Here is a 19,004-nt window from a genome sequence, read left to right on the forward strand (position 1 = left end):
GGAATTAAGCAACATAAAATATTCTTGATTTGTGAAGGCCTGGGATATGATCTGATTTTTAATTACTGCCCTTCTTTTTATTTCCTTCCAAATTCCAAGTGGACTAATAGGAGAACGGCTACCTATCCGGTACTATCTGACAGTCGGGATGCTTGCTAGTGGACTCTTCACTGCAATGTTTGGATTGGGTTATTTCTGTAATATACATAACCTGTGGTTCTACATAATGGCCCAGGTAGGCAGAATATTATTTCAATACTCCTGGGTTTCCATGGTGCTGTTTAGTGTTGCATTGGTTTTCCTTCTTTCAGTTGTAAACAGGGATTAGTGGCTGAATGGAAGGTTATAAATGCTGGAATACACTGTTGTTGATGACAGGCAAAAATGATAGGGTGGATAGCCCCAGGTTTTATTTTCAAAAAATGCTTTTTTTGGTGGAAGAAATCTTTGAAAACAAATGAAAGTGTTTCAGTCTGTGTCAAGTTAGTGATCAAATCTTTGCAAGCTTAAATATGGGTGAGCTTTAAAACAAAAGTATTCACTTTTGTCAGTCTGCCAAGACCTGAGTGACGTATCTTGGCTTTCTCTGCAGGAAAATTACATTTATACTGGTAATGATGAGCAGTCTCCCACATTGGTATGGCTGAGAACAGGCAGCTTCTGTAACGAGATTTGTTGTGTGGGATTTTTAAGAGCCCTTGTAGATCTAATCAAGTGTCACAAGAATATTTACTATTGACCTAAAACTAAATGTAGATCAGGACCAGGATATGGTTAGCACTTCTGAGTCATATTAGACAGGCCTGCACCTTGCACTGCCCCTTTCTTTGTGTCACTGCAGTAGCACGTTCACCACTGGCATGTTTGCATGGCATTGTGCAACATGGTAGTGCAGCAATACTAACTTTGGTACTGCAAGCTTTAATAACCATTTCACCAAGTCATCCATTTAATCATGTCACTGCCCCAGCTCATGTGGTTTCCAAGCCAGGAGATGTCTCCTCTAGTGTTACGCTAACAATCTCTACCAGTGCTGCACCATCTGATGTGGTCAGTAAATCCTGGAATACCATGGGTGGTCTTGTACTGCCAGCCTAATTGTTTTTTTGTTGGGAAGAGTGAGGTTGCTTCATTGCATGTTCAAATGAGCATTGTACATGTAGATTTAGATTCACTGTTAGGAAAAAATTCTTTACTGTGAGGGTGGTGAGCACTGGCACAGGTTACCCAGAGGAGCTGTGACTGCCCTATCCCTGGCAGTGCTCAAGACCAGGCTGGAGGGGGCCTTGAGCAACCTGGTCTAGTGAAAGGTGTCTCTGCCCGTGGCAGGGGATTGGAACTATATGTTCCTTAAGGTCCCTTCCAACCCAAACCACTCTATGATTCTATGAATAACTGCACTGCGATCTCTGTCTTAATGTATAATTCTAGATAAAACGCTTTTTAGGGGTTGAGTTGAGATGAGTTGGGATTAGGATCTGTGCAACATGAAGGTTGAAATAGTTCTTACTTCAGGCTGAATATAGTAGTTTTCTCAATTTATTTACAGGTGTCTGTTAAGCTTAATGTTCAAAGTTATCCAGTCTCCCCAAAAGTTTATTTTTTCTTGCTTTGTTTGGTTGCAGGTATGCTTTGCTTTTCAAACTGAGCTAAATACTATGTTGCTGTTTGAATGTGGGAATTCAGTTCTCTATTCAGTTCAGTGCAATGTGATTTTTTTGATAAGCATGTGATTGAGTCAAATCACACGTGTGATTGTGTTAAATCACACGTAATTGGAGAGATGTAGGTAGAAGGAAGAGTCTCTCTGAAACTTCGTAACTTGGTTATTTTTGGAAAAGATTTTTTTCAAAAACCCCACTAAACTTCTAAATTCAAAGCATTTGTGTAGGCTTCCTTTTCCCAATGCAGCACTCGGCAGGAATTGCTTAGGAACCTGATTTATTATAGGCTATGCTTATTTATTATTATTATTTTTATATACTTTCAGATAGCTAATGGGTTGGTGCAAACTACTGGCTGGCCGAGTGTCGTTACATGTATTGGCAACTGGTTTGGAAAAGGAAGGTAAATAATACATAATCCAGAGTTTGGGAGTACAAATTGATACATTCTGAGCTGTAATATTATAAGCAATTTAAATATCTTTCTTTTGCTTCAGTGTTTTCTGGGGATGAAACAAGCAGGTAGATCTTTGATACATTGGTTTGAAATACTCTTCCTCATATCAAAATAGATTTTTGTGGTAGCTCTTTAGTCTGATGTTTAGCTTTTCAGATGAAATATTTCAGAATTGAATTAAGAATAATTATAGCAAATATTAGCAGTCTAAAGCTGTTGTCAATGAAGGCTGTTATCATGCCACTGTAGTTTGGAATGTCTCACGTTTTCATTTGTGTTTCAAAGCAGTTTTGGTGTGTAACTCTAAAAGTATCTTTTTGCCAACTTACAGAAACTCAAAAATTGCAATTTAAAAAATACCTGTGTCACCTGATTTAACCTTTCTTTTTGTCACTTTCCTTAAATCACCTCCTTTTTTTCCCCCCTTTAATCCTGCATCGAGATCACTCATAATGTTTATTTTGTCATGTCATACAGGAGTTTTCCTTAAATTTTGCAAGAGCTGCATGCCAAATTCAATGTTTGATGCATGTAGCATATAATAATACCACTGTAGTGCCATCCATTGTACATACATACCATTGAATGAACATAATTGACAATTGGTTGAAGAAAAGGGACATAAGGAAACTAAATATACGTTTTCTACGTAAAATCAAAGCATAGTTAAGAAGGTGTAGGTTCAGACTGGTTTTCCATAGTCCCTGCAGCCTTTGTGGTGAATGTTACAAAATGCAGAGAATGATAACCATCATATAATGTTAAACCGCTTTAGCGAGCCTGGCAAAACAATTACATTTATTCAGATTTTGCTTTGTGCACAAGCAACAGCCTTTGTTTTTAGGAGGCTGCATAGTGAACTGATGGATACGGCTCTGGTTTGAATGTCAGTGATCCGATTCTTGTTTTTATTTTGCTGTGTGTTTTGTGTAACATGAGCAGGCCTCTTAAATCTTGTCTCAGCCAAAGGAAAAGGCTTGGTTTAATTAAAATTAGGTTGTCCCAGGTAGACTCCTGCTGAAGGCAAGGCAGTTTTCTTTCCTTGTAAGTCACGGGAAAAACCTATTAACTGTCATGACTTCAGCAGTATTCTGATGGCTTATTTTAGCTCGGCTGGAACTATTCTACTGCAGCTTTAATCTGTGATTTCCAGGCAGACAGCAGTTTGATGTGTCTGTTATCCAGGCTTGTGCAGATGTTATTTTCTGGTGCCTAGCAAGTCCAGAATGTGATCAGAAGATACTGAATTTGCTCTGCTTATCCTGTACAGATTGTTTTCTTCTGCATGATAAATCTAACATATCCAGAAAAGATGAAGTCATTGGTGCAATGTGTTTACAGGAGGGCTTTCATTCCCAGAAGCAACAGTCTTATCACACGCATGCTGCACAACATCTGCATGCTTGTTTTTATCAAAGAAACTCTGTCCAGAAATAGACAAGCCCTAGCGGTGCCTTTAAATGCAGTTAAATGCAGGCTGAATTGTGTCATGCACAGAGAAGTATTTATAACACTTCTATTAATATTTAGGTGTCTTTGAAATTGCCAGATGAAGGACTGTAGCATAAAGAAGTGGTCAGTTAAAGAACAGTAAGATTGCAAATATTTCACTGGCACCCCAGATGAACAATTATTTTTGATACACTTTTCTCAAAATAGTAATGCTTATTATTGGAATAATAAAAGTTTTTGTGTGGTTTTGTTTTTTTGTTTGTTTTTTTTTTTTAAATTCAGGAGAGGTTTGATCATGGGAATCTGGAATTCACACACTTCAGTGGGAAATATCTTGGGATCCTTAATTGCTGCTTATTGGGTGTCTACGTGTTGGGGTCTCTCCTTTGTGGTGCCTGGTGTTATCATTGCTGTGATGGGAATTGTTTGTTTCCTGTTTCTTATTGAACGTAAGTACTTTAATGGAATAGAACTATGGAGGGCTCTTTATGGGTGAAGAACACCATCTGTTTAAGCTAAATGACCCAGTGCAAAGTATATTCCTCAAGCTTTGATGATACTTAAAGAACTTCTGTCTAGAATACTAGATGGAGAAGAACCCATGTATGTCTGAAGAGTGTATCTGTTCAGACTCTGGTATACCTGAGAGAATAAGACTTCAGAATTCAGTCATTAATTCACTGTCTGTATAAATTGTTCAAGTGTATCTTAGCAGAATGTCCCACCTGTCTGCAGTATATTCTGTGCTCCATTCAACCTATGACATGCATATTATGTGCTGTGAAATACAGAAGTCAGCTGATAGAGGAAGTTTTCTCACTTTAAAGTAGAAAATAGAAGGGAGTGCCCCATCTTGGCCCTGTGTAGACTCTTATGATTGCTTATTTTACTGTAACTGGCCTAACTTGGGAAGTAAAAAATTATGCAGATATAAGTAGAATGCTGTAATGAGCTGGACTGCCAGAATAGTACTTAATGTGGTCATAGCATGGGAAGAGTACCACAGCACCCTTTTCATTTTCTCTAAAGTTACAGTTACACATTTCTACCAGGACTGTTTCTGTGTTATATGAACTGTTTGTTTGTTATCAGTAAATGACACTACTGGTTGGTCTTTTAAGAGGTATTCATTGTGCTTGTTTTCATTATTAACTATGTTTGGTATTGTATTTCAGATCCTAAAGATATAAGTTGCTCCTGCACACTATCCAGTGTAAGTGAATGCTTTTCCTATTTTGAATTTTGCCTCTTAATACACATATTCATTATGATAGTTCTGGCAATTAGATAATTTGTGTGGCCTTTTTGTGCTATGCTGTTATAACTGACCTTATACTTCAGCGAATATTGGTCTTCTATGCTTCACTGTCAAGCCAGTAACTTACTTTCTACCAAAGCAATGTGAATCAGGACATGAATGAGTTTGTTTTAACCAAGGTTTTGGAGCAGATGATCTTACTTTAGTAAAACAGTTAAAAACTGTTCATCATTCTTGAGTTTTCTTACTCTCCCTCAGTCTTCCTGGGTATCTTCAGAGCATTTTTACCTATCTCCTGCTGTTGCTTTCCTTGCTTAGGTATAGCATGATGAGATAGCTGCCAGCCATATTCTGTGAAGGGTCTCTTGCTGTCTGAGAACCCTGCATTAGGCATTGCAGAAAGAGCAAACAGCCCTTTTGCTGAGATAGTATCAATGAACCATGTACTGATGGGCTGGGGAATGGAAAGTGGTATTTACAGGGAAGTACAGTAGGAGCACATGGCTAGGGAGAAGAGGAAGCAAGGGGTGGTTATGAAGTGACTGGAGCAGTCAGTCTGTGACAGTGAGTTTAGTCATGATATAATATGGTCTTTAGTTAACCAAAACTGACATTAATGAAGAGCCGTGAGAAGGAGAGAATCGGTGCTTAGTGGTATGGGTCACATAGCCAATCAATGCTTTAGGTTTTGTGGCATTACAGAATAACTTGGATTGGAAGGGACAGAACCCCTGGACATTGTATAGTCCTACCCTCTGCTCATAGTAGGTCTAAATCTGACATAGGATCAAATTGCTTAAGACTTGCCTGGCAAATTTCAAATCCTCAAGGATGAAGAAGCTGTTTATACATAGATTTTTTTTTTATTTTTTTTTTTAACATACAGTGAGTTTTAGAATGCATTGATCACGTTTTACTGGCCTCAAGGCAGTAGATTTTGCTATTGTATGAGATCTTATACTTCAAGGGCTTAAATTTTGGCAAGGTAGTGAAATTCACTAAGCTCTAAATATACTGTTACATGCACAAACTGTGGAATGCATACTGCATGGATCACGAGGGAGAATGCAGGTCTTGACACAAGAGTTTAAAAATCCAGTATCAGAGATTGGCTGCTGAAGGCATTTTTGAAGCAGGGTTGAAGTGTGTGCTTGTGTGTGTGAAAACATCTAAGCTTTTTCTGGGTTGTGGAACACTGCATGTATATTTCATTGTGCCAGAGCAAAACTCACAACTTTTTTAGTTTTTTCGAAAAGGAAATCTCTCTCTGTAAGTATTAGTGTAAGGTTGTTCAAACAGTATTTTAAAAGTAGGTTGGGAGTGATTCAGCTCTGGTACCAAGGTATTTGCTCAATGCTTTTGAAATGGAAGTTCATGAGACATTTTAGGTACTCTGAGTAATGTAGGAAGCTGTGTCAATGGTGAAAGATGTGTGTTAGAAAGTTTTAGATACTGCATGAGATGATTCCTTTCTTGCCTTCTGTAGCTGTGCCCCAAGAAGAGGGGGGCAATTCAGATAGAATGAGAAAAAAAACAAAAATCAAGGAAAGGGAACAAAAAAGAGAGCATTAGGAAGAAGACCAGCTGAGTATAACTTCCTGTAAGAGTAGTTTGTAGCCTAGTTGCATGTAAGAGTTTGCAGGTTCATCTCTGTTTCATATTCCATAATACTCTGGTATATGTTTGTCTGTATTGTAACCAAAACCTAGAGCAGTGTGTTGCTCCAGGCTCTTTCTCCTTTGACTCCCAGGGGCATGTGGGCAATCAGGTCTGCCACAAATAGTAAGGGGAACTTAGCAAAGAAGGTCTTCAGGTTTCCCGTGTGTGAGGGCAAACAGGGCTATTGAGGAAAGTATTGGACAAAAGATCCTAAGGGAATCCCACATGTTTTCCAGTGGTATGGGATTATGTGTGGAGATTGTCTGCACATGTAGGCTTATGTGAACTAAACCTTTTAGTTGCAAGTCTTACAGGTAGATTGTACAGGGTTGATTGCTGTGTTTTTTACCATCCCCCAGTAGTTTCAAATAGATGGCTTTTTACATTTTAACTGCCCTCTTCTTCTTGAACAGTAACTGAAGGCAATTTTTCTAGTCTGTGTTCTCTCTTCTTTGCCAGTTAATGTTTTGGGATTTTTTTCCTCATATAAAATAATTCTGATAAAGCTTCTGAATACTACTATTGGTCTATGGCACTCCTATTCTTAGTTTGTTACTGTGAGATAAGGTGTACTTACAATGTGCTCTGTATTTTTCATTTAATTCTCTTTCATTTCATAAAGGTAATGTCTGTCAAGTATCATAACAGAGGAGGCATTTTTTCCCTTGGCTTTTATGTAGCTCCGAAATGTTCCTATGAACATTTCAATTGCTGTTTATAATAGCTAGAGCATAATGTTTACAGAATTAGCTGTTAAGCTTTATGGAAGTAAATGTTTGTTATTTGTTTCAAATACATTTTTACTGGAAAGCATAGCTAAAGAGTTTTGTACCATATGGTGCTCATATGATTCAAAGAGCTGTTATAGAAAATACTTGACATTAAATATCTAGTTGCTGTGATATTTTAAACAAAAATGCAGTATTTTAGAAGCTTCCCCTCCCATCCATTCACCACCCTTTTGACCTAACCTTCTCTAGGGCACCCAGCAAGATCACTGCTTCAGGCACAGTCTCAGTCTGTAGGGATGCGTTTGGCCTTCTGTTTCCCTGGAAACCTTGCTCTCCAGAGCAAAAGGCATCACTTCTTCCTATTCTGTATATTCACATTGTAAATCTCACAAGAGGTTTGTAAAAGCGCTTCCCCACCTGCCTTGAACCCTTCTCAGTTTAAGATTCGCCATTGTTTTGGAAAGCTGTATGCCATTTGAATTTCTCAAATACCTCTCTTCAGACCTTGTGGTCTGTAAAGTAGAATGGATTCTAAATCCTTACTGAATAGGGCTCACGGTTTCTGTTCATTGCAGGGAAAGTGTTTTTAGAAGTTAAGGAAATTAATAAGGTAAGAAAGAAGTTCAAGATGATCTACAAATACAGATGTGGTGATGACAAGGTCTGACTGTAAAGAAAACTGATTGCGAAGTGAGGGAAGGTTTGTGTAGTAAAACAGTCTGTGTTATTACTGGGAGCAAAAAAAATTAGCCATATAGTACTAGAGGTAGAATTTGCTAGCAGGCATGAAATTCTAGCTGTCCCTATTTGCTCAGTCATTTCAACAACCTGAACAACCTGTGTGCCTTTGCAAATAGTAAGAAATGTTAGAAGGTTTCTAAAAACCTTTAAAGAAACATATACACTTGCTTTGCTCATAAGGCCTAGTAGGTTATTTTGGACAGATGGTTAGGTGCAGGCAGCTCTGCCAGATGGTGCCAAAAGTCAAACCTCATTGTGGAAGAATGAGACCAGTTAAATTTAAGCACAACTAAAATAAATGCTTAATATAAGGGAAGGACTTAGGGTAGATTTATATTAAGATTTATAGATCAGATTCATCTCTGGATGATATCACTATCTTGGATGAATTTAGTCTACTGTTTATTTGCAGCATGATCGTGAGCCAAATATTTCTACAGAGTTTGTAGTGGTGAATCATCTGATTTGAGTTGTACAGAAGCACAGACGGAGAAGCAGGCACAGAGCCTTTAATGTGCAGTCTTACTCTTTATTCACTGATTTCTTGGGCTGTGCTTCATTTGCTTGTATTCACCTTGGCTCTGATTCATGAATCTGAAATTTATTCAAAACAAATATTTGAGTACAATAAAGTGCTTTTACATGCTAGCATTGAAGGCATAATCTATGACCTTCATCTGTGACTTTCTGAAAGGCTATACCTATGACAAATGCAAGCAAGAAATCAGTATGCTTTATTAAGCATTGCTGATTGCTGCACTTTCATAATGAAAGTTAAAAAGTAGATTTACTGGCATGTGTGAAATGTCATGATTTAGATCTGTTTTTACCGCTTGTCATCTTTTCTCCCTGTACCTCTTTTTTTCTTTTTTTTTATTCCCCATGGTAAACGTGTTAGTTGCAGCATGTTCATACAGACCTTTGTGTTCTAGGAACTTCTTTAGCCTGACTTTGCATTTCCAGGAAACTTAGCTCTCTTAAACTCCTGTAACAAAGTGCATTTAAAAGATACCAGGCTGCAATCCTTACCTTTTGAAAAGGAGAAAGAAGTCTAAGTATTAAATGTGCAGCCTCTCGGTCTAGTCTTTTTCCCCAGACATTTCCTCCTTAGCATGGTAAATCTTATTTTTGAAGTCAAATGAAAAAATCTTTCATTTCTTTTATTCTGCTGAGCTGCTGAATAAAGATGTAGATGACTTGTCTCTAGATACTGGATTTTCTTCCCCACAGATTACTATGAATCACTTTTTTGACAAGAGCCTAATTTCATGTAAGATAAAAATTAAAAATCTGTTTTATCAGATCCTGGGCCTTTGAGTGTTGTTTGTTTGCTTTGGGGAATGCATGCCCGAGACTGCTCAGGCATCAGCTCTTGCTTTCGTTTGTCCTCAGAAGTTTTTTGTCTCGTTAGAAGGACTTCATTGATGAATGGCAGTTTGTCTAAACAATTCTGCAATACGTACCCTTGTATTTTTGTTGAGGAAGAATTATCTAGTGATTAACTTTGAATTAAAATGTTCTGTGAGGATGGGCATTCTTTTTTTATTTGTGGTGGTGTTTCTGGGGGATTATTTGGGTCAGGGTTTGGTTTTTTTGTTTTGTTTTGTTGGGTTTGTTTGTTTTTCTGTTTTAATGTGGCACCTACAGTGTGATTAGACACACAAATATCTCATCCCTGAGGGATGCACAATACCTCTTGAGGTCTTAGCAATAGGTTATATGTACCTGACTGCAAACCTACTTTGAAGTTGTATATTTAATTCGGCAAACAAACCTTAATGTCCCTGAAAAATTTTTTAGACCAAGGATCTCAGGTTGATGTTTTCCAATGAATGCCTTTTTGGTGTGAATTGATACAGTAGTGCACTTGTAAATAAGTAAGTATAAGAAGCAGGTTCATCTGGGGCTTCAGTTTCTCTACTGAGCATACTGGAGGTGCTCAGACTCTTCAACAAGAACACAGTCTATTTCTGGGTTAGAAGAATACAGTGAGCATAAGCTAAAGGGTAAGCTTTAATCTCAAAGAGGCAGGGAAATGAAGAATCAGAGATTTCCTGAAATAAATCAACTTCTGTAGTTGCTACATGTAGGATCATCTGCTTACGAGAGAAAAAACTGTTTGCCATGTCAATGAAAGTTCAGTAGAGGACAAAGCAGCTGAAGAAGTTAAGAATGGCATGATTATTAAGGATGGCATGATTGTGTTCTGAATTAAGTATGCTGCCTCTATATAAAAGCAGTATGAAGTTAGCATTCAAGCAAATTTGTGATTGCATTTTATATACATTGCTATAGGTCTGTGTAAGGACTTTAAAAACCCAAATGTGCAGTCATTAGATTAAAGATGTTCCATTTGGGGTTATGTTTATGTTGCAATGCACAAAGACTTTTGTTGCAGAAAACTGATTAACACTAACGTAATCCTTTAAAAAACAAGCACCAAAAGTATGCGGGTTTGTTTTGATTATTTTTTTATTTTTTTTTTCCCCCCAGAGTTCTAAAGCCTTCCTGAATGGTGCATCTCGATTCAGAGTTCCGATGCCAAACTTGAATACTAAGGAAACCAGTAAACCTCAGGTAAAATATAACGAACATATTGTTATAAAATAGCATAGAAGACTTGCTAATGCTCACATGGACTATTTACAGTAGATTTACTGTTGGCAGAGATTGCTCTTCCTTTTATGATGCTAAAATCTACTTCCATCTTCATACACAAATTTAACTTTAGACAAGGGAACTAAACATTATCTAGTATAAATACTGCAAACCAAGCTGAATAAGGTAGAGTGCTCAGTTGGTCTTATCTTGTGATCCTCATGTTCCACAAAAGAAATGTGCTGCAAATTTTAAAGATAGCCCATTTGAAATCTTTAAACTACTTACATCATGTTTGTCTTGTCCTTGCAGTCTCACATTTGTCCCTTTTTAGTGTAATAAATTTATGTACTTATAAGATTATACATGGAGACAGAGAGTCTTAAATATGAGCACTTATTGACAGAAATTTTGCTTAAAATTTGTAACTGAAAGTGCCATTAATTCTCACTAGAAATGGAATTCCGGATTTGCACATTTATGAGCAAAAAGACATTTTATCTTGAGACGGACATTGACTGAAAATTTCCACTTGAAATTTTGTTTTTGTATTCAGTACACTTGGCACGCCATATCCTGAGAGGGTAATTTTTTTTAGCTGCTTTCAGACTTTTACAGGAAAATAGAAACTTCCTGTTCTTTTTATCCTTTGCCTGTAGAATTAATGAGTGTTCACAGAGTGTATTAATCAGTGTTGATGAAAAAGTTTTGAAATTTTAGGTAAGGAAGTATTTCACTCATAATTTTCATCAGTCCACCTTAAGCCCCCTCTGTACTGACTCTATTCATGTTCATTTTGAGCTGCCCAAGAACAGTCTCCATCCTAGAAACCATTTGGCAATATTATTTCACAACCAACTGGAAAAGGGGAGAAGATGTAAGGCTATAAGTAGGTGTCTTTAGACAAGTCATGAAGATAGAATTAAAATACAGTCAGCAGATCAGTAGACAAAGATTTCTCTTCTAAATCTACTGGTACCTCTACAATAAGAGGACTGTGCAAAGAGTCTGTATAACAAGTGGGCAAGGAAAACGTACCCCCCACATGCTGACTGGTTCTCCCTTGTGAGCAGGACAGAGACAGCAGTGGACAGCAAAGCATGAGGGCACTTACTGGCAATCCTGTCAATATTCCCCCGTGCTTCATCCTGCCAGCTGAGTTATATGTTTGTAATACAGAGTCTTAACAAGACTCAAAGATAAATTAATAAAAAACATCAAAAATCTTTGTCCCTGTTTGGGATGCCCTGATTTTCTGCCAGTGACAGAAGATAATCTTTTTGCTCTCAAAGTGGAGTTCAACATCTTTCCTTTTTACAGTGGTTGTCTTACAGTTACGCTGAGCTGATTATCGCAGTCAGCTTTTGTGCCTGTACAAACAGCAGATGTTTTGCATTTATGGGCTGGTCTCCAAGCACACTGGAATGGCAGCTTTTACTGATTTTTCATTGACCTCTTCAATTACTGTAAAAAGAAAGCAAATATTCAGGATGTGCAGTGACTGAAAGCAGAACGTGGTTTTGGCTACGTGATCTGCATACCTCTGTGTGTTCATTACTGCTTGTGTCAGGTTGGCCTCTTAAAAATTATACAAAATTGAGGGATAATGAATCCTTCCCCAGAGATCAAGAGTGTGCCATATGCCTAATCACACTCTATGACAAGCTGGCAAGGCTGAATAATGTTGTCTCAGCCAAGCACAAATGCTGGTTTTATTTATCATTTAGCTACGTGCAGCATAAAAATCCCATATTGTCAATAAAACTTTACAGCATGAGTTGCTAAATAAATTATTTGGACTTTGGTCACTTCTGCTTCAATATTTAATCCACCCTTCCTGAGTAGGCTTAGAGCTGCCTCTCTGAGAAATGAGGAGCATTACGTCAGACAATCCTGGTTAAGTTTGCTGTGCAAATTGTGCAGGAGATACTCACTTAAGACACTATCTAAAATTGTCTTCATTGAATCCAGTGGGAAGTTTCACTGCTTAAGGCTTTGGGGTTTTTGCTCCCCTTTTCCCTCTTACTCTCTTTACCCCTTTCCCTCAGTCTTAATACCTGATGAATTGAATTGCTACTGTTAAAATGCTGAGGTTTTGAAGTTGCTCCAGTAATACAGAAGATAAATACTTCGGATGATGATGGAGTGACTCATGTGCCATAACAGAAGTTTACAGTGCCATGTCAGAGGTCCCTAGATGTTTTTCCTCTCTTCTAGATAATACTTCATCAGGCTACAGGGTCTCCTGTAAATCCTGCATCCTATCTACCAATCCTACACAAAAATTTTGGATGTTGCGTGGTAGCTTCTAAAACCATGCCAGGTGTCTGGGTTCAGGTGCCCAGATAGTTGCCTAGTCTTCTAGGAAACTTCTAGTTCCCTTGTCTTCTCCTAAATAAAGTTATTTAAAACCAGAATTTATTTAGAATCGCTGAGTGTAAACTAGTAAAATTAAATTTGTTCAGCAGTTGATTATTTTTTTTCTTTCTTCCTCTATCAATTTACCAAATATTATTTAGAAAGTTTTAATCTGCTGGAAATGGAACGGAAAATGGAAGTGGAATGGCCCAGTATTTTATCCTTAGTAACCTACAACCAAATACATACTTGAGGCTTAATTCTTTACTAAGGCTTTTCCTTCTAATGCACAAGAATTAGGAGAAAGATGACAGTATGTAGAAAACACCTAGCTGTGTACTTTTACTAGCTATGGATAAGCTGCTCAGCAAGCAGTTGGAAATGAGTATAGATATATCCCATCTTTTTTCTGAGTTGGATAAGAAGTACTGAGGACTATTTATACCTGAAATTTCTTCTTGTGTCTGCAGCTGTAAGGTGGAAATTTCCAATTCTATGCCAAGAGTTCACTTCAGTGTGATGGATGGATAAAAATAACAAGATATCCTCGTGGCTAGACTGGGATGGCTTGTTCTTGTTGAGTGATGACTTGCTCCACAAGTATTCTTAGCAGCCAGTGGAATTATTAGAGTAAAATCCTTCCTAGTACTAGAAAAGAACTCAGAATTCACAGTTTAGGTAATAATGGTAAACTCCAGACTTTTATAATTTATGGATTGTAATGTTCAGATGAAACAGACATGTAAAATAAGTGCATAAAGCACTCAATGTCCATAACTCAATTGGGAAGATGGCCTATATTTAAATCGGTGAATAAGATGATGTTACAGAGTCTGAAAAATGGGCTTAATGTTTGTAACAGAAAGAAGATAATGTATGCTTTTGTATAGAAATGTGTTGTAGTACTCAGTAGATTGTCAGTCTTAATTAAACCATATTAATATAGTGGCATAAGGGAAAGCTGGAAATTGTTTTATTCCATTGTACTCTAATTGTACTCTAATATGTGGTTTTTGCAATTTGAAATTGTTCCAGAATAGAACAGAATTTTGATTGCACAGTGGAGTGTATGCACTCAGACATAAACAGCCAGGCTTCTTTCACCCAGTAGTCTATATATACTTTCTACTCTCTATAAACTCCAAATAAAAAGCTTTTTTTAAATCTGTAACTTTCTGTGATAAAAAAAATGGAATTATTTGATTCCCTGATACATGTTTTGATGCATTATTCCTTTCTGTTTCATATGGTGTTTCTGGGGGAAATCACAGGATTCCCTGATACATGTTTTGATGCATTATTCCTTTCTGTTTCATATGGTGTTTCTGGGGGAAATCACAGGATCCAGAGGTGCAGCATTTACTTACTGACAGTGAAAATAGTAGTACGTCACTGAACCCCAGCACTGTGGTCACTGGGGAAAGCAGACACAGGACAGCAGCTATCAGCTTCTTTGGGGCCTTGCGAATACCTGTGAGTACATTTACTTGTATATCTTGACTGTTCCTCTAAGAAGTTTATTCCTCAGAATTCATATTTCCATGAAGCTCTAAATGAAGTGCCAGATGAGTTTAACTTTGCATCACAAGCTTTGATTGGCATCTCTGGTGCATATGTTATGGCAGGGCCCTTTTGTCATGTTTTAACAATACTCAGGTGCATCAAGCACAGAAGAATGACCTGGTCAAGAGGTGATTATCCTGCTGTATTCAGCTTTGGTGCTGCCTCACCAAGAACACTGCGCTGGCTGGGCTTCACAATTTAAGGATGTGAAGGTCCTTGAATGTGTCCAGAGGGCAACAAAACTGGTGGAAAGACTGGAAGGAATGTCCTGTGAGGAGCGGCTGTAATTTTAAAATCTTTTGTATGGTTTATATTGAGAAGTTTCAGACAGCCCAAACATTTGGACTACTGTTTTCCTGAAGTTTCTTTTAAGTCAGGGACTATTATCCTTCATTGTCTTCTGGTCTTGAAGCCTAGCAGCCTCAATGGGAGGCACAAGTAGAATTACGTGCACATTGATTCAGACCAGGTATAAAGGTAGGGGAAGAAATCTCCAGCACTCAACCACTGTATTCCTGTATCTTCTCATCAGGACCAGATTGGTCCTCAAGTAATGGGTAAAAAAATTGCTGCTGCTGCTACCTGGAATCTCTCTAACTGTGATTTTATTTTTATTTTTAATTTTTTTTTTCTGCCTCTTGTTTGGAAGGGTTACAGCTGTATGTAAAGGATAGCCGGCCATGTATGTGTGCTGTCCATGCAGATAATTGTGGTGTCCAAACCAGAGATTTAATAAATACTGTTTCAAGCAAAAATATATCAGATGGTGAGGGGAATAAAGATAGGTCATTTTGGCAGTTTAGCTGCAGCTCTCTGCAGTAAGTGTATTTTCCATGTTCCCTGCAGAAAAGAGTGGAACAAATTGGTATTTTAAATAGACATATGCACTGTTTGTAGTGTGCTCTTGCCACATACTGATTTGAGCTGTGATGTACTAGTTGACTGTCTTTTTGCAAAGAGTTGATAAGGGAGAAATCTTAGACTCATCTGAAGGATGGGTGTAAAGAATCCATCTTCTCTTGAATACACTCTAAACCAGCTATAACACTATATAAAAAATCTGGACATGAGGAAAATAAGTGATGCAGGTGTCCCAAACAGCATCAAATCCTTCCTCTTCATTTTAGTGTTCCCTCTTCAGTCAATTCAGTACAATTAAGAGAAGTAAAGTAAAATACCACAGTCTGCTCTGATTGTAAGCTTTGAGCTCTCAGGGGAAAAATGCTTCTTGGAAATTCTTGAGAGAAAATAAAAAGCCTAAGTGTTTCTTAGAAACCATTTTTATAATAGTCGTTGAAAGCAAATAGCAGCCTCTGTCACAATGCTAACTTCCTACTTTTTTTTATTCTCTCAGGGAGTCATAGAGTTCTCCCTCTGTCTTCTGTTTGCAAAGTTGGTGAGCTATACTTTCCTCTTCTGGCTTCCTCTCTATATCACCAATGTAGGTAAGTATCACAGTAAAGGGATAAAGAATTACAACTACAAAGTATCTGGAAATACGAGCTTGAAATAAATAAAATGAGAGATGAGCAATCCTGAGGAGGAAGAGGACTTGGGGCACTGGTGGATGAAAAGCTGGATGTGAGCTAGCAGTATGTACTTGCAGGCCAGAAAGCCAACTGTATGTTGGGCTGCATCAAAAGAAGCATGACCACCAGGTTGAGGGAAGTGATTTTCCCCGTCTACTGTGCTCTGGTGGAAGAGGGCCACTCTATGACTTCTGTGAAGAAAGGCTGAGAGTTGAGGTTGTTCAGCCTGGAGAGAAGTCTTTGGGGAGAGCTTATCATGGCCTTTCACTACTTAAAGGGGGCTTATAAGAAAGACAGGGACAAACTTTTTAGTAGGGTTGCAATGGGACAGGGGGTAATGGTTTTAAACTACAAGAGGGTAGGTTTAGATTAGATATAAGGAAGAAATTGTTTGCAATGAGAGTGGTGAAACACTAACACAGATTGCCCAGAGAGGTGGTAGATGCCCCATACCTGGGGACATTCAGTGTCAGTTTGGGCAGGGCTCTGAGCAACCTAATCCAGTTAAAGATGTCCCATTTCATTGCAGGCATGTTGGACTAGATGGCCTTTGAAGGTCCTTTCCAACCCAAATCATTCTATGATTGTATGTTTGTTAAAGTGGTAACATGTCTCTTGCTGTTACTGTGGTTGCATTCAAAAGCATGTATCCCTGAATACCCGCTTATGGTACATTCTTATTTTTCTCATACAATGACACCTTATGGTAGCTTATTCCTGTTTATAAACAGTACTGCTGTAAAATACGTTTACCCTAACATGACAAGACTGTGGTGAGGTTTCTATGTTTTATAGTCTGGAAATGAGACAAACGTTTTACTTCTCTCACTAGAGCATCTTGATGCCAAAAGAGCTGGGGACCTTTCTACACTGTTTGATGTGGGTGGAATCTTTGGTAAGTTTTAATATTATATTTCATCCTTAATCACACCAGTTTAGAAAAAGCTATGGTACTATTATTAGTCATTGTGCAATATGTCTACTTAAGAAGAGTGGCAGTAAAGGTAATAAGCTGAGAGTTGAGTTGAACATTGAAAACCTAGCAAAACATCTTCAGACTGAACAAGTGACAGAGCCAAGAGCTAAATATTGTGGAATCTTTTAGCTCCATCAGCTCTGGCCCATGAGTCCTGGTCGCTCCACATATCCAAATATCATTTTGTTTTCTTTTCTCACTCTAGTATAGCAAAATTATCCCAGCTGGTATAGTTACGTATTTTTTGTGGGCACAGAAGTGAATGGCCACAGGTGTTTTGTTTTTTTGGTGGGTTTTTTGATGCCTTATAAAACTGTGTGTGATAAAATTGGAAGATTATAGTAGTAACAGTAAGGGCGAGACCATTTCTTTGCAATTTGTGAGGTGACCACTGAATAATTAAATTTATGCCAGAGCTCACAATGCAGACAGCGTTATAGACTCACAATATGGGTGATAAGCAACTTCTAGTTTATTTGTCACGCAGTTCACACATATATTGGAGTGGTATTCAGCCACTCCTTCGTGGCATAACAGTATTGGTTAGCCCCCACAGCTTCCTCCACACGGTCTCTGTCCACCTGTGAGGGCCACCCCCTGCCTTGCTTGCACAGTCCTCCAGAACTCTATGGTTCTGCTCTTAAAGTCATTCTGCAACAAAGGACCTTAAGATCATCTAGTTCCAGCCCACCTGCCATGGGCAGGGACACCTAACGCTAAATCATATCACCCAAGGCCTCGTCCAACCTGGCCTTGAACACTGCCAGGGATGGAGCATTCACAACCTCCCTGGGCAACCCATTCCAGTGCCTCACCACCATAACAGGAAAGAATTTCCTTCTTATATCCAACCTAAACTTCCCCTGTTTAAGTTTTAACCTGTTACCCCTTGTCCTGTCACTGCAGTCTCTAATGAGGAGTCCCTCTCCAGCATCCCTATAGGCCCCCTTCAGATACTGGAAGGCTGCTATGAGGTCTCCATGCAGCCTTCTCTTCTCCAGGCTGAACAGCTCCAACTTCCTCAGCCTGTCTTCATACTGGAGGTGCTCCAGTCCCCTGATCATCCTCGTGGCCCTTCTCTGGACTTGTTCCAACAGTTCCATGTCCTTTTTATGTTGAGGACACCAGAACTGCACACAATACTCCAGGTGAGGTCTCACAAGAGCAGAGTAGAGGGGCAGGATCACCTCCTTCGACCTGCTGGTCACGCTCCTTTTGATGCAGCCCAGGATACAGTTGGCTTTCTGGGCTGCAAGTGCACACTGAAGCCAGCTCATGTTCATTTTCTCATCAACCACCACCCCCAAGTCCTTCTCCACGGGGCTGCTCTGAATCTCTTCTCTGCCCAACCTGTAGCTGTGCCTGGGATTGCTCCGACCCAGGTGTAGGACCTTGCACTTGGCATGGTTAAACTTCATGAGGTTGGCATCAGCCCACCTCACAAGCGTGTCAAGGTCCCTCTGGATGGCATTCCTTCCCTCCAGCATATCAACAGAACCACACAGCTTGGTGTCATCGGCAAACTTGCTGAGGGCGCACTCAATCCCACTGTCCATGTCAGCGACGAAGATGCTGAACAAGAGCGGTCCCAACACCGATCCCTGAGGGACACCACTCGTTACTGGTCTCCAGCTGGACATTGAGCCATTGACCACAACTCTGTGTGTGGCCATCCAGCCAGTTCTTTATCCACCGAGTGGTCCATCCATCAAATTGATGTCTCTCCAATTTAGAGACAAGGATGTGGTGTGGGACAGTGTCAAACGCTTTGCACAAGTCCAGGTAGATGACATCAACTGCTCTACCCCTGTTCATCAGTTCTGTAGCCCCATCACAGAAGGCCACCAAATTGGTCAGGCAGGATTTCCCCTTAGTGAAGCCATGCTGGCTGTCACCAAGCACCTTGTTGTTTTTCATGTGCCTTAGCATGCCTTCCAGGAGAATCTGCTCCAAGATTTTGCCAGGCACAGAGGTGAGACTGACTGGTCTGTAATTCCCCGGGTGCCAGCAAGCATTAT

General features: G+C 39.1%; 1 protein-coding gene across 7 annotated transcripts in view; it reads left to right on the forward strand.

Annotated features, from left to right (window-relative positions):
* The window catches only part of SLC37A1 (solute carrier family 37 member 1), a 42,222-nt gene that overhangs the window by 10,572 nt on the left and 12,646 nt on the right, over positions 1–19,004 (forward strand). For all 7 annotated transcript variants that reach the window (XM_062602491.1, XM_062602489.1, XM_062602485.1 and 4 more), the window contains 8 exons: positions 100–235; positions 1,991–2,067; positions 3,856–4,022; positions 4,749–4,786; positions 10,456–10,539; positions 14,260–14,391; positions 15,836–15,926; positions 16,843–16,905. In XM_062602491.1, coding sequence (XP_062458475.1) covers positions 100–235; positions 1,991–2,067; positions 3,856–4,022; positions 4,749–4,786; positions 10,456–10,539; positions 14,260–14,391; positions 15,836–15,926; positions 16,843–16,905 — 788 coding nt within the window. The remainder of the gene's footprint in view (positions 1–99; positions 236–1,990; positions 2,068–3,855; positions 4,023–4,748; positions 4,787–10,455; positions 10,540–14,259; positions 14,392–15,835; positions 15,927–16,842; positions 16,906–19,004) is intronic.

The sequence above is a fragment of the Pezoporus occidentalis genome, unplaced genomic scaffold (genome assembly GCF_034315485.1).
Source record: "Pezoporus occidentalis ecotype Australia unplaced genomic scaffold, CSIRO_AGI_Poc_V1 ctg77, whole genome shotgun sequence".
NCBI lineage: Eukaryota > Metazoa > Chordata > Aves > Psittaciformes > Psittacidae > Pezoporus > Pezoporus occidentalis.